The sequence below is a fragment of the Selaginella moellendorffii genome, unplaced genomic scaffold, assembly GCF_000143415.4.
Source record: "Selaginella moellendorffii unplaced genomic scaffold, v1.0 SELMOscaffold_36, whole genome shotgun sequence".
Taxonomy (NCBI): Eukaryota; Viridiplantae; Streptophyta; class Lycopodiopsida; order Selaginellales; family Selaginellaceae; genus Selaginella; species Selaginella moellendorffii.
Window position 1 is genome coordinate 88,908 of NW_003314297.1, and position 14,590 is coordinate 103,497.

The 14,590-nt window shown below is 49.1% G+C and overlaps 6 protein-coding genes across 8 annotated transcripts; 4 read left to right on the forward strand and 2 right to left on the reverse strand.

Annotated features, from left to right (window-relative positions):
* Positions 1-1,275: 1,275 nt before the first annotated feature.
* On the reverse strand, positions 1,276-3,204 carry LOC9657798 (pentatricopeptide repeat-containing protein At4g02750). Its single transcript, XM_002978100.2, has one exon. It carries the CDS (start codon positions 3,202-3,204, stop codon positions 1,276-1,278), a length of 1,929 nt encoding a protein of 642 aa, XP_002978146.2.
* Positions 3,205-3,346: 142 nt separating this feature from the next.
* LOC9653123 (protein THYLAKOID ASSEMBLY 8-like, chloroplastic) lies at positions 3,347-5,129 on the forward strand. Of its 2 annotated transcripts, XM_024683235.1 has the most exons (4): positions 3,347-3,449; positions 3,507-3,799; positions 3,857-4,228; positions 4,279-4,388. In XM_024683235.1, the coding sequence occupies exons 1-3, from the start codon at positions 3,425-3,427 to the stop codon at positions 4,214-4,216; spliced, it is 678 nt and encodes a 225-aa protein (XP_024539003.1). In that variant the 5' UTR covers positions 3,347-3,424; the 3' UTR covers positions 4,217-4,228; positions 4,279-4,388. The 2 variants fall into 2 exon arrangements, with proteins under 2 accessions (XP_024539003.1, XP_024539002.1); XM_024683234.1 differs by lacking the exons at positions 3,347-3,449; positions 3,507-3,799 and adding an exon at positions 4,692-5,129 and having other exon boundaries at positions 4,122-4,228; positions 4,279-4,643.
* A 26-nt stretch (positions 5,130-5,155) lies between these two features.
* LOC112349124 (pentatricopeptide repeat-containing protein At4g02750-like) lies at positions 5,156-7,339 on the forward strand. Its single transcript, XM_024682910.1, has 2 exons — positions 5,156-6,601; positions 6,731-7,339. Exons 1-2 carry the CDS (start codon positions 5,156-5,158, stop codon positions 7,337-7,339), a joined length of 2,055 nt encoding a protein of 684 aa, XP_024538678.1.
* A 158-nt stretch (positions 7,340-7,497) lies between these two features.
* On the reverse strand, positions 7,498-8,978 carry LOC112349215 (guanine nucleotide-binding protein subunit gamma 2-like). 2 transcript variants are annotated; one of them, XM_024683236.1, is made up of 4 exons: positions 8,380-8,639; positions 8,034-8,086; positions 7,916-7,969; positions 7,498-7,620 (listed from the first exon to the last, which is right to left on the reverse strand). In XM_024683236.1, the coding sequence occupies exons 1-4, from the start codon at positions 8,611-8,613 to the stop codon at positions 7,524-7,526; spliced, it is 438 nt and encodes a 145-aa protein (XP_024539004.1). In that variant the 5' UTR covers positions 8,614-8,639; the 3' UTR covers positions 7,498-7,523. The 2 variants fall into 2 exon arrangements, with proteins under 2 accessions (XP_024539004.1, XP_024539005.1); XM_024683237.1 differs by lacking the exon at positions 7,498-7,620 and adding an exon at positions 7,651-7,866 and having other exon boundaries at positions 8,380-8,978.
* LOC9657802 (pentatricopeptide repeat-containing protein At1g62670, mitochondrial) lies at positions 8,940-12,200 on the forward strand. Its single transcript, XM_024683232.1, has one exon. It carries the CDS (start codon positions 8,958-8,960, stop codon positions 12,060-12,062), a length of 3,105 nt encoding a protein of 1,034 aa, XP_024539000.1. The 5' UTR covers positions 8,940-8,957; the 3' UTR covers positions 12,063-12,200.
* A 2-nt stretch (positions 12,201-12,202) lies between these two features.
* On the forward strand, positions 12,203-14,577 carry LOC9657803 (DEAD-box ATP-dependent RNA helicase 39). The gene is made up of 9 exons (XM_024683233.1): positions 12,203-12,729; positions 12,791-12,886; positions 12,953-13,141; positions 13,210-13,347; positions 13,402-13,542; positions 13,608-13,750; positions 13,808-13,943; positions 14,001-14,049; positions 14,126-14,577. Exons 1-9 carry the CDS (start codon positions 12,241-12,243, stop codon positions 14,509-14,511), a joined length of 1,767 nt encoding a protein of 588 aa, XP_024539001.1. The 5' UTR covers positions 12,203-12,240; the 3' UTR covers positions 14,512-14,577.
* The last annotated feature ends 13 nt before the right edge of the window (positions 14,578-14,590 follow it).

Consider the following 14,590-nt stretch of genomic DNA (forward strand, 5'->3'; position numbering starts at 1 on the left):
AATCCCAAATTGAAGCACTCCTTAAAAATAATTAAAGTTGGCCCTCACTTCCACTAATGTGAGTGCATACAATATAGAAAGGGAATAGGAATATATACATCCATTAGCCTAAAAACCCTAGTTTATATATATGATTGAAATCAATCTAATAATTATCAAAACCCTATTATATTAATCTTAGTATATAACATTATAGTTGTACACTTGGACCTCATAAAAATATTCATCTATTTAAATTAATTTGTTTTCTATTTTAAAAGATTTAGACTAAGGTATAACAATTATAATATATTTTTCTTTCTTTTGTCTTATACAAATGTTTAAAGTTTTTAAATCTATTTTTTAATAAACTATATTTTCAATATATATTAATTTAATATAATAATAAAAAATATAAAATAAAATAGAATGAAAATACTTAATAAATTAGGGCATAGCTATATAGTGAGAAAATCACAAAAGTTAGTAAAACTTAATGTATAAATTTTTAAAACTAAAGGTAGTTAAACTTTTTTTTATAAAGGTAGAGTGGAAGATAAGTTATTTCCTAGTTTTTTAATTGAATCAATTGAGATTGTATTAATTAGTTTTTTAATTCAAAGTAGTTATTATAACCATAATATCATCCTCGTCACTAGGTAATCAAGCTGAGTGAAAGTTTATTTTAGTTTTTATTTTTTTGGTTGTAAGTTATATTGTGATGTTATATAAATTAATTATGATCAAAGCACCATAACCATATAAAATTTTAGCCATTAATTATTTTATGAATAATTTGAAAATTAAAAAAATAGAAATTATTTTTGAAATAGAAGTTCATTGTAATTTAAAACATTGAATACTGTAATTAATTATACACTAATGAAAACTTACATTGATTTGATATGAAAAATATTTTGAAACTTGTTAAAATTTGATAATTAATCTATAGAAAAATGCAAAGAAGGTAGAACTAGAAAAATTACTTTTCCTCTTTAGGCTTCACAATAAAATTTTAGCAGTTATGTTAGACACGGATGTTGTTCTTGGCAATAAAAGCAAATGCTTTGAAAATGTCATCAGTTTAGTGCGAACAACATTTTAAAATATTTAGTAACAATTTTGATAGTAAATATGTTTTAGTTTTAAAAATTTGATAGAATAAATTATTTATACTATACAAATTAAAAAATTGTTTTAGCACAACATCTAAATCAAAATGAAAAAGGAACTAAAAATGCAATTTACTTTTAAAATCTCATAAGCTATAAAAGTAAAACTGAAAAACAACCATCTTTACATTCTGAAACCAACCTTTTGCTCGGAAGTTGGAGTGCAAAGGTTTGTTAGCAACACATAAGGCACAGAGCTGCGTGAGTCCAGCTCCAGTGATGATTTGGATGCAGTGGACGCTGTTTTGAGATCGTCGAGACTCTTGCAAGATGCAAGGAAACTCTTCCAATCGTCCACATCCGGCTCGAACGGCATGTTGGCAACGAGATCGAAAGCATCCCGCAAATGCCCAGCTCGGGCAAGAAGATCAAGCAAGCAGCCATACTCGCGCTTGCTCGGCTCCACGCCATGATCCAAGGCAATCGACTTAAAGTGGTGCACACCTCTGTCCAAATCTCCAGCGTGGCTGCAACTAAAGATGAGACACACAAAAGCAATCTCGTCCGGAGTGATTCCTTCGATCTTCAGGGAAGTGTAGAGCTCTGCCACGAGATGAAGTTCCAAGCTCCGGACATGCATTGCTAGAATGGTGCTCCAAGAAAAAAGATCTTTCCCCGGCATCGTCTCAAACGTTTTCATTGCAAGACGGTCGTGACCAGCCACGGCGTAAGCCTCCAAGATAGAGTTCCAAGAGACAAGATCGCGTTCGGGCATTTCATGGAAGAAGTTGGCCGCTTTGTCAAGGCAATCGTTTCGGGAGTAAGCCGCGAGCATGGCGTTCCATGCGACGACATCATGCTTTGGCAAAGCATCAAAGATGGATTTGGCTTCTTCAAGGTGGCTGCGAGATGCGTAAGCCGCGAGCATGGTAGTCAACGCGACTAAGTCCCGGTCGGGCATCTCATCAAACAAAACCTTCGCTCGATCAAGACTTCCATTCGCTTTGTCTGCAAAGCCGGAGAGAAGTGTCGTCCAGGAAACCAAGCTCCTCTCGAGCATTCCACGGAAGAAGAGCTCCTTCGCTTCTTCCAGATGACCGCTTTGGATATATGCAGCAAGCATGGAGTTGCACACGACGATTCCTCTTGCTGGCAGCGTTTTGAAGAATGTTTTTGCTTGATCCAGGTTTCCAGCCTGAATCAGAGCAGCCAGCATCGCGGAGAGGGAGACGAGGTCGTGCTCTGGCATGGAATCGAACACCATCTTCGCTTGGACGACATCCGCCCTCTCGGCATAGGCAGTGAGCATCAGGTTCCACGAGACTCTGTTCTTCACCGGCATCGTCTCAAAGAAGAACTTCCTCGCTCGATCGAGATTCTCCGAGTGGATGTAAGCCTGGCACATCGACGTCCACGACACCACATTCCACTCGGGCATTGCAAAGAACACTCGTTTGGAGCTCTCAACATCTCCGACTTGCGAGAAAGCCGAGAGAAAGGCGTTCCAGGACACGAGATTCCTCATTGGCATCGCGTGGAAAATCTCCATTGACGCTTTAAGATGCCCGTTCTGGGAATATGCTGCTAGCAGCGCCGTCCACGCAATGAGATCCCTTTGTGGGATCTCGTCAAACAAATGCCGGGCCTCAAGCATATGCCCTGCCTGGGCATATGCTGCAATGAGAATATTCCAGGATTGAGCTGACCTATGGGGCATCTTTTGGAATAACTCACTGGCCTCTTCAAGACGATGTGTTCGTGCCAAAAGGGCTATCAAACAGTTCCAAGCAATCACATCTTTCTCTGGCATTGAAAGAAAAAGATGCTTTGCAAGATCAAGATGCCCTAACCGGGCATATGCATTTAAGAGGACATTCCAGGTGAATACGTCTCGGCAGGGCATGCGATCGAATAGCTCTTCGCCGTCGGTGATCCGGCCATGGTCGAGGAAGCCACTGAGCATTGCGGTCCAGGAAACTAGGCCTCGATCGGGCATTTCGTCGAATAATCTCTTCGCGGTGCCAATATCGTTGTTCTGGGAATAGGCCGTGATCATGGAGTTCCAGGAGAGGACGGTCTTGGACGGCATGGAATCGAAGATCTGTGCCGCCATGGCGACATTGCCAAGCCTGCCATACATTTGGATCAGGAGCTCGGCGATCGGGATGGAAGGCGGGCATGGGATGGAATCGTGAATCTCTTTGGCTTGGGAGAGGTTGGGGCAAGATTTGATTAGCTCGGCCACATTCATCCTTCTTGTTCTAGGGTACCGCCATTCTGTCTTCGATCGGCCGCAGCGATGGCGCGCAGGGACTGAGATCGAGCTGGAGGCGATGGCGCAAGCGCGCGTTGCGAAGCGTAAGATTTCCTGCTAGAACATATATCATGTCATTGGATCTGGATGTTGTGGCACAGGCACGCTGGGATTTTCGAGGATTGCGGCCCAGACGAGGAGCTTCGTCAAGAGTCGCCATGCCGTGTCGTCGGAGCTTCTGAGCGCTAGAGAGATCGACTGGAGGCCGGAGGGGAAGAGAATGTTTCCCAGCAAGGAAGCTCTGGCGCTGGTGACCGAGATCAAGCGAGCTGCCAGGGGCAAGAAGGACGTGGAGCGGCTGCTCAAGGATCGCTCTGCCAGAATGATGCGCTACGATTACTTGATCGTTCTTCTCACACTCAAAGACCAGGACCAAGTCGATAGAGTTCTCGAGGTGAGCTCCATCTTTTCTTTCTTCTCTATTTCTTCTGGACGCTCTCTTTCTTCCTAGATATTCGATGTCATACGAGAAGAGATGTGGTACAAACCAAGCGCGCAGCTCTTTCAATCGATCATGGAGTTCGTGATCAAACACGACAGGATCGAAGACTGGAAGAGGCTGCTCAAGAACTTACACGACGAGAAGCTCGAGCCTTCGGAGGAGATGCTCGTTTTTCCAGTGAGGAAGTTTGCAAGCCTGGCGAACTTTGCCAAGTGCATGGAGATCTACGAGGCGATCAAGGCAATCGGGTGTAAGGTTTGCCCGAATTTCTACGCGTTTCTCATCGCCAAGCTCACCAGCGCCGGGGAGCTCGAGCGAGCCGAGATTCTTTTCAAGGACCTCGACAAAGGTTTAGGGTTCTTAAGATGATTTCTCGGAGAGGTGCGTTCTCATCTCTTTTTGTTGGAGTGAAAGCTGATATTCAAATGCAGGATGTGGGTCGCTCGCCCGGAGAGCTCTCGAAGCACAGCTCCAAAAGATACGTCTTTTCCACCGAGCAGCTCCTCTTCTAGGATCGAGGGAGAAGAACGTTGGATTCTTTTGGGCCGACACTCCAGATCCAAGGCCTTCCAAGTCGAAGGTGTTTCGACCCGAGAAGATCCCCAAGGAGTTCCTGCGTCTCCGGGAGTTCACCCAAGAAGCAATGCAGACCGTGACGGCTCTCAGGCATCGCAAGAACGATCCAGACAAGGTGGACTCGTATCTAGAAACAAACGCGCCGAGGATGCTCAAGAAAGACATGCTGTGCGTCCTCACCATCCTTCGCAAGCACCGAGAAGAAGAAATAGCTTTGAAGGTAAAACTTCGTCCTCCAGGAGCTCTTCCTCACGGTTTGCGTCTCCAGGTCTTCCGGATCATCGAGAAGGAGTCGTGGTACGAGCCAAACAGCTACCTCTACCGCGAACTCATCCTCATCCTCACCAATCTACGAAGATTTGACGAGCTGTGGACGACCATGGACGAAATGGACGCCAACGAGATGCATCCCAACCGGCATATGTTCGTCCCGGTGATGAGCGCGTGCTTCGATCTCTTCGACTTCCAAAACCTGGAGAGGTTCTACAGCCGGATGCTCAAAACTCCAGGCTTGCACCTCCATCACCTCGTCTACCGGGGCCTCATCAAGAAGCTCCAGGCCGCCGAGCAGGAGGAGTTCGCGCAGCGCGTGTCAAACGATCTCGCGGACTACATCAAGCTCCAGAAGAAAAGAGGCGTGCCACTGATCGAGCACTACGATGATTTCTGGCGAGACAACTAGTTTCTACAAAGAAGTTCTACGAGGAAGAACTTAGAAGGAAGATATGTCTCATGGGTGACTTCCACAAGAGTGTCGAGCTTATCAAGTCCTGCAACGCACTGTCCGACGCACGAGATGTGGAGCGGTCCACTCGGCTCGTCTATTCGGATCCACTGCCCGCTTACCTCTCGAATCTCCTCATCCAAATGTACAGCCGGTGTGGAAGCATCCACCACGCGAAAGAGATCTTCGATGGCATCCAGGAGAAAGATCGCTACTCCTGGAACTTCATGCTCACAGCTTATGCCCGGCACAGCTACGTCAGGGACGCTGAACGGCTCTTTAATACCATGCAGTGGCGGGACCAGGTGGCGTGGACTTCCATGCTCACGGCATATGCCCAGACCGGGCATGTTGCCCAGGCCAAGGGTCTGTTTGACCAGATGCCGGACAGGGGATTGGTCGCGTGGACTGCCATGTTGACTGGATTTGCGCAGAACGGACACATTGACGGCGCAAAGGACATGTTTGACCGGATGCCGTACAGGGACATTGTGACGTGGAATGCCATGCTGGTGACGTATGCCCAGAACGGGCATGTGGACGCTGCAAGGGACGTCTTTGACTCCATGCCGTACAACGACCTGGCGTCGTGGAACGGGCTGCTGCAGGCGTACGCGAGGGTGGAGCGTACGGAGGAGTGCGACCGCGTGGTCAAATCAATGCCCATGGTCAACCTGATGACGTGGACGACGTTGCTGGCCGTGCATGCCCAGGCCGGGCATCTGGAGAGGGCCCAGGAGGTGTTTAATGGCATCCCGGAGTGGAATCTTATCTCCTGGACTGCGATAATGGCGGCATATTCCAGGCACGGTGAGCTAGAGCAGCTCAATCGGATGTTTCGCAAGGTTGACGAGAGAGAGAAGGACGTGGTTTTGTGGAACACCGTGTTTGTGGCTTACGCGCAGAATGGGAATTTGGAGATGGCCAGAGCGCTCTTTGATCAGATGCCAAAACGTAACATTGTCTCGTGGACTGCGATGCTCTCGGCTTACATGCAGTGGGATTGCTTTGAGGAATCGAAGCTCCTGTTTGATCGGATGCCCGAGTGGAATCTTGTGGCACACAATGCAACGCTCGCGGCGTATGCGCAAATTGGTGACACGGCCTCGGTGAAGAGAATGTTCGATGCCTTGGCCGAGAGAGACTTGTTCTCGTGGACAGCTATAATATCGGCATATGCCCAGGCTGGGAATCTGGATGAATCTTTGCGACTGTTTTCTAGGATACAACAGTGTAATTTGGTTTTGTGTAATGCAATGCTTAGTGCGCATGCCTCAAATGGAGATTTGGAGGGGGCAAAAAGGTTTTTGTCACAAAACATGGCTGTGTGGGATGTTTTCTCGTGGAACACTATGCTCACTGGATATGCGCAAAGTGGACAAGTGGAGGAGGCCAAAGAAATATTTGACACGATGCCCGGCAGAGATTCTGTGACGTGGAATGCCATGCTTGCGGCATATGCCCAGAATGGGTATCTCGAGGAGGCCAAGATTCTCTTTGATGGCATGTACGAGCAAAATCTTGTCTCTTGCATCTCCCTGCTGGATGCATATTCCCAAAACCGGTATCTGGAGGATGCGAAGCGCATATTCTATGGTATACCGGATAAAAATCTGGTGACTTGGAACTCCATGCTAACTGCATATGCCCAAAACGGTCATTTGGAGACGGCAAGTGTTGTTTTCAACCGGATGGTGATTAGAAATCTAGTGACCTGGAACACCATGCTAGCAATGTATGCCCACTGTGGACATTATCAACTTGTTCTGGATATTTTCAAGGAGATGATATCTCAAGGAATTAAACCTGACGAGAGCTCGTTTGTTTTGGTTTTGGTTGCTTGCAGCCACGGGGGTGATGCTCATGTGGGTATTAATTTTTTCAGATCTTTTATTGTTGATTATGGTACCTTGGATCCTTCAAAGGTTCTTTACGGTTGCATTGTGGATCTACTTGCACGGGGAGGGTATCTTGTTCACGCAGAAGACCTCATCTTGCATATGCCCTTTTTGCCAGACTCAAGGGATTGGAACTGCTTACTTAGCTCTTTTGCTAACTTTAACAGGCAGCTTAGTAAAAATCCCGAGAAATCTCTGTTTCCAGGTAGACAAAGATCTGGGCTTGATCTAGATCTGAAAAGTGCTGCCCCTTATGTTCTCTTGTCTAACATGTTTAAGGCTGTTAGGTTGTGACTATTTCCACCAGACCCCGCAAGAATCTATAAACAATATATTCAAAAGTGAAATACACTCGATATACAGAAAGATTAGTGTCAGGCCGCCATTACTATGCTTGTACATACATTTGACAGTATATAATGAGTAGAAAATGTGTTTCACATGCTGAGATATTCTAAGAATATGTCCATTTTTTTGTTTAACAATGGGAAAAAATTCCGCGATAAATGGAACGAAAAGCCAACACGCACGTTCCTTGACTTTCAATGTTCAAACTCAACCTACGCTCCAGAAAACTACAAAAAAAAAAAAAAAAGAAGTGGGGGTTCAAGCAAGAAAATTTCTTTTGTGCTCCAGAAAACTACCAAAAAAAAAAAAAAAACATGTGGGTTCAAGCAAGAAAATTTCTTCTGTTTTGTGTGTCACGGGAAAGGAATTCTCTACTCTTCTTTGGTGAGGCCTAGGAGAAGCACCAGCACCCAGAAAATCTTCGTCTTCCTGCCGGCGACCCGAGCCATCGATTCCAGGACGGCCTGGAATTGCTGCGGATGGAGATGGGGTTGTGAAAAACAAAGAAAGTGAGAAGCTTACTGATTTGTGACGAAAGGATCTTCCCGGCCCCGGCTCTCAATGAACTCCGCGACTCTTGAGTTTAAAAAACAGTTCCATTGTCAACGAAATTCGTAGAGATCTCTCGATGAATACGTACTCTTTGCAAGTGATGGAGACCCTGGGTGCCTGCTTGGCTTGGCTAATTTCCTCCTGACGTCCATGGAGGAGAAAAGTGAATCGAAAGTTCCAAGATCCACAAACGAGGAAGGAATGCAGCTAAGCTAGCCAGTCAACCAAGAACACACGAGGCATTGATGGAAAAAAAAATTAAAAAAAAACCAGGAGGGAGCGAGAGAGAGAGACTAAATCTTCATAGAAGTGGAGGATTTCAAATGCAAAGAGATCGAGAACTCCAGAGACGAAAAGATGAAAAGAACTTCACAGAGATCGATTTGAGGGAGAAGATCATCCATCCAAAGCCAAGGAAAGCTGAGAACACTTACATTCAAGGTAGCTGCCTGTTTCTCCAGCCTAAAGAGCTTTTGGAGGCGCCTCTTCTCCGAGTTGCGGCTGGTCCGTGGCGTGCGCGGCTCGGGCAGGGGCACCGCCACTCCGCTCCATCGGTTGAATGAGGGCAGCGGCGCCGGGACGTGGTGCCTGGCGCCGCTGCTCTCGCCCACCTCCCAACCCTTCCTCTCCCTGCTGCCCTTGCCGCCCCCGGGGACCGGGCGATCCATCCAGCGCTGCGATGCCACAGCTTCCCGCTAGCTAATCCCTCTCCCCCGCTGCATTGCTGCCCCGGATTTCGATTTGGCGAGGGCGATGACGACCGACGAGGACGAGGACGAGGACGCGCTCGCCAGGCGCCGGGCACGAATCTAGGCAGCGCTGCTTCCAGGCATCCGGGAGGATCGCCGGGAATTCCCTGGAGCTGGAATTCAACTAAGACTGCGCCAAGGGGAGCCGCCGCCGGAGTGGAAGAGCCATTCTCTCAAAACTAAAACATGTGGTATATTCCCCGCCAACCGGAGGAATATACAGTCTGACATGCTGGCTTGGCAGAATATGCTGGGAACAGAATATGCTTGGACCGTTAGCGATATATTCTAATAAACCCATGTGGGTATGGAGGACGGGCGCTCGCAGCATTGCCGCTCGGCATTACCGGCGATTCCTTTGCTCCGGTACGCAGGTCTTGGATCTCTCGCAGCTCGGTGCCGGTGCCACTGCGGGGGGGGAGGCACCGGCGCTGGATGTCTTCAAGATTCTAGGGCTCTTCCGGGACAAGAAGGAGCGGGAATGCGTGGATGCGGTGGGCATCGTCGCTGTTCTGCGCGATTCTTCCGACTGGCAGGGCAGGCTGGAGGAGATTTTCAGGCAGCAGCCGCTGAATTCGTCCCTGGTTGAGGATGTGGTGAGGAGCTGCGACGATCCGGACACGGCGGTGGGCTTCTTTCGATGGTCCGTGAGGCAGGATTCGTGCGTGAGCACGCTGCATTCTTACAATTGCATCATCCGCAAGCTCGTGGAGGCCGATCTGGTCGCCCAGGCGGAAGCGATCGTGGAGGAGATGAAGTATGCCGGTTTTTCTCCTGACGTCCAGTCCCACTGCCTCTTGATACGTGGTTTCTTCAAGAGTGGGAGTTTTCAGAGGGGGTGCTCGCAGCTGGATAGAATGCTCGAGGCTGGATTGTTTCCAAACGCGATTCTCTACAACAATCTCATCAGCTGCCTCTGCAAGGCCGGGATGCTGGCCGAGGCGGAGAGCTACTTGAAAAGAATGCCGCAGCACTGCGCTCCCAACGTGGTCTCCTACAACATCATCATCGATGGCTACTGCAAAGCTCGCAACATCGAGAAGGCCTTGGCGTTCCTGAGGGAGATGGAGGAGCTCGGGCATCCTCCGACTCCTCACGCGTACAGCAGCATCGTCCAGAGCTTTTGCAAGACGGGAAACGTGAGCAAGGCTATGGATGTTTTCGCCGAGATGCCAGCGAAAGGATGCGAGCCGGACATTGTCAACTTCAACGTGCTGCTGTCCGGGCTGTGGAGAGCGCGCAAGATTCACGAGGCGAGGGAGCTGTTTAGGAGCATGAACAGCCGAGGATGCAAACCGGATGTTGTCACGTACAACACGATGATCGCGGGGCTTTGCAAGTGGAAGAAGCTTGACGAGGCCGTGTTCTTGCTGGAGAGGATGAAACAGGAGGACGTCTCGCCCACTTTCGTCACTTACACGACGCTGATCGACCACCTTTGCAAGTTTACGAGACTCCAGCAGGCATACGAGGTGTTTGAGAAGATGGCCGAAGGTCCTTGCGCTTGTACCGAGCCTGCATACAGTGTCCTGTTTAACAAGCTCCAGCGAGCAGGGAAGCTGGTGGAGGCCTCTCGGGTGTACAGCGATATGTGCCGGAAGAACGTTTGCATGACGGACAACACTTACAGCCTCGTTGTTCTAGGCTTGTCCAAGATGGATGGAGGAAATGTGGAAGCGGCGAAGCTCGTCACGGAGATGATGGGCAAGAAGATCGCTGTACACCCGGTTGCTTTCAACGTCTTCCTCAACAAGCTGTGCATCGAAGGTGGGATCGACGAAGCTATCAGGCTGTTCAGACAGATGTGTGGGACAGAGCTCTACAAGCCGGACTTTTACGCGTACAGCATACTTATCAACGGGCTTTGCAAGGCAAGGCGACCCGGAGAAGCCAAGGAAATGTTTCAGGAGATGAGAGGCAGGGGGATTAGTCCGACAGTGGTGACTTACAACACTTTGCTCGAAGGACTGCTCAGCACTGCTAAATTGCAAGATGCAATGGAGCTCACGTACTTCATGCTGGATCAAGGTGTAGCTCCGAGGATTGCTACACTCACCAAGCTGCTCTATGCTTTGGTGTGGAAGAAGCGGATGGACGAGGCACTTAAGCTCTACGAAGCAGTGACAAACGAAGGAGTTATGGTGGCGGAAGATGGAGAGAGTTTGGACTTGGTGGTCTTTCCTTACAGTCGTAAGAGTGGCGAAGGCCCCAGCGAGCTCTTCGACGCCACAGTTGCCAAAGGCCTCGTCCCGAGCACAGGCTCTTGCAACGTCATTCTCGACCGGATGATCAAGGAGCACAGGTTTGAGGAAGCGAAAAAACTCTTCTCGGACATGAAGACAAAGAGGCTACCCGATACGTGCTCTTACAATCTCATGATCCGAGGCTTTTGCGCCAACGGAGATACAAATGAAGCCTACTGCCTGTTCCAAGACATGATCAAAGATGGTATCGTTCTCAACACCTGGACTTACAACTTCATGATCGTCGGGTTCATCAAAGATGAGGCCTGGAGCTCCGCGTGGATGCTGTTCAAAAGGATGCAGTCCGGAAAGAATGACAAAGTTCCAGCTCCCAACATGTTCACGTACGAGATCCTCATCTCCAGCCTGTGCAAGACGGATCAGGTGGAAGAGGCCTTCAAGCTCCTGAGCGCGATGCGTGACAAAGGATTCGTCCCGAGCTTGAAGATCTGGGAGGTGCTACTCTCGCGGCTGGCCAGAGCCGGAAGACTGGACGACGCGTTCGAGCTCTACAAAGAGATGTCGAGGATAAACTGCCAGCAGCTTGTGGGATCGAGCAACATTCTCCTGGACGGGATCCTCCGGCGAGGCAGCGTGGACGAAGCCAAGGATTTCCTCAAGCAGATGACCGACACCGGCATCGTTCCAGACAAGTTCACGTATGACAAGCTGGTGGTGGGACTCTGCTGGCAAGGAAAGGCGGATCAAGCTCGAAAGCTGGTGGAAGAACTCGTGAGAGATGGGAAGCGGCCAGAGAACCAGGGACTCCGGCAGCTCCTGGGAGCCTTGTGTGCGCAGGGAGACTTCCAGGGAGCCTACGAGTTCTACTGCTGGCTGCCGAGCGTCGGCGTCGAAGTGACGCTGGGAATGCACAACACGCTGGTGACTTCGTGCTGCCTGGCCAGGAAGCTCGACTATCTCGACATGATCGAGCAGCGCGAGGGCGTTCCAGACGTGATCGTGGAGAGGATCGAGAAGTTTAGAGCCGAGCTCTTCCGGGAGGAGGAAGTGAAGATTTACGAGGAGACGCGTGACCGGAAGATCAGGAGGACGATGGCGTATAGCGAGCCGAGAAGACCAAAGATCGCGAGCTTTAGAGCTATGGATCTCCACTATGGTCAGTAAAACTCTACTCGTAGCTCGCGAACTTTAGAACTATGGATCTTCACTATGGTCAGTCAGTAAAACTCTACTCGTTGGAGCTCGCGAACTGAAGAGCTATGGATCTTCACTAGTAATAAAGAAATGATGACATTTCGCCAAGGTTTTAGGGTTTAAGCGATAGATAGATGCCCGGGAAGGAATGAGAATGGCATTCCTTTGCCGGCAGCTCTATCCCTCCGTGGCTGCGCTTAGATCGCCTCTCGCGCGCAAGCCGCCACTGTGCCGGAGGCTGAGCGTCGCGAGCGGGCCGCTCCGGGCGGCGCAGAGGGGCGGGAATTCGTCGGCAGCGCTAGCGGATGAGGATAATCTCCTCGACAGGCTTCGATCGAGGCGGTCCAAGGAGGGATGGAGCGGCATTGCCCGGGAAGAAGAGGAAGGTAGGAGATGGAGGAGGGGCAAAGGCGAGAAGCTGGATTACGAGGATTCTCTGGCGGAGGTTTCTACGCAGTCGTTCGACGAGCTCGGGCTGGCGGAGGAGCTGCGCGGCGCCATCGAGGAGCTGGATTTGAAGGAGCCGACCGAGGTCCAGAGAATGGCGATTCCAGCGATTCTAGACGGTGAGAATGTGGTGGTGGCGTCTCACACTGGCTCCGGAAAAACGCTCGCTTACATGCTACCGCTTGTCCAGGTTTATTTCATTCCTTGGTGTGCTTATCATTTTCTCACTTCTCTTCTTTCTTGTTGCGCAGAGCTTACGAAAGGATGAAATCGAGAGTGGAAGAACCGTGCGAGCTAGAAAGCCCCGAGCTCTTGTTCTTTGTCCGACCAGAGAGTTGACAGAACAGGTACTAATTTTCTTTTATTCCAGAAGCTTGCAAAAACACTCTTTTTGGTTTGTAAACTTTGTCCAGGTTTTACAAGTCGCCAAGTCGTTAAGTCACCATGCTCGCTTTCGTTCTGCCATGATCAGTGGGGGATTTCGTCCCAGGCCCCAGGCTGACGCGCTCAATGGAGCTCTCGACATGGTAGTCGGGACTCCGGGGAGGCTGCTGATGCATGTCGAAGAAGGGAACCTGGCGTTTGGAGATATCAAGTATGTGGTGAGGCAGCTAAGTTCTTTTGGTTTTCTTCTTTTGCGTAAACTCGGATTTTTTCCCCTCTTCTGTAGGTAATCGACGAGGCCGACACCATGTTTGATCGTGGATTTGGGCCTGAGCTGAAAAAGATAATCGATCCTCTTCGCAACCGTGCCTTGCGAAATGGCTCGGATTTTCAGACCATTCTTGTGACCGCGACGATTACAAAGGTGAACTGCAAACTCTCTCTCGCGTCCTTTTGGTCTAACTTTTGACCTGTGTAGTCCGTGCAAAAGCTCCTTGATACTGAGTTCCCAGGCATTCGGCACATTTTCACGTCCACCCTACACAAAAAGGTCGATACGTCCCGGCATTTCTTCCAAAAAGTTCCTGGCAACATTAACAAGCTCGAGGCTTTGGTTCAAGTATGCTTTTAACTTCTTGAATGCTTCATTTGCACGACTTACGTGACACTTATGTGACTTTCCAGGTTCTTGAGCCCGCGCTTGCCAAAGGAAGTCGTTGTATGGTCTTTTGCAGATCAGTTGATTCCTGCCGGGCTGTTGATCACTACCTGAATGAAATGGATGTCCATTGTGTAAATTATCATGGCGAGGTCCCTGCAGAAGATCGGTACGCATGTTTCTAAGTTCGTGATTGTTTTTAACTGCTTATTCTTTACTATCGCAGGATAAAGAACCTTGCAAAGTTTAAGATTGAAGATGGAGAGGGTCCAGTTCCTGCGCTAATCTGTACTGATTTGGCTGCTCGGGGCCTTGATCTTCAAGTCGACCATGTTATCAACTTTGATTTCCCTTCGACTTCGGTAAAGTTATCTATTTCGTTGAATGAAACTTTAGCTCATGAACTAAACTTGTTCCAGATTGATTACTTGCATCGGAGTGGACGGACTGCTCGCATGGGCTTAAAAGGTCTGTTTTTTTTTTTTTTTTTTTTTTTTCTTGATCGTAGAAACTTACGAGTAACTTTCCTTTCTTTTTTTTCCAGGACGAGTGACCAGCCTTGTTACCAAGCGCGAGCTGGCTCTAGCAAATCGGCTCGAGGACGCAATGCGGCGAAACGAGACCTTAGAAGGCGTGTCTCTCGAAAGAGAACGAGTGCTGGGGGCCAGGATGCGAGCGCTAAAGTCCCGTTACAAAGAAGCTTTCGATCGAGCCGCGGCCAAGGGAGTGAACTTGGAGAAGGTTGGCACGCGAGCTCTGGCCATGGCCAAGGCCAAGGCGAGAAGGATCTGGGAGAAGGAATGCCGCAAGAAGTTTGCGTCCAAGGTGACCAAAACTGGGCTCTCCAAGACGAGAGGAAGAACCAAAGCTTTGATAAGAGCCGAGAGGAGGAGAAAATTCATGGCCAAAGAAGCGTCCTCTCCAGTTTAATCGATGATAGATATGTACCTTTAAAGAGCTTCCATGGTTTGAAAGCTATAGTATAGAACTTGGAAATTTTGTAGGGTTT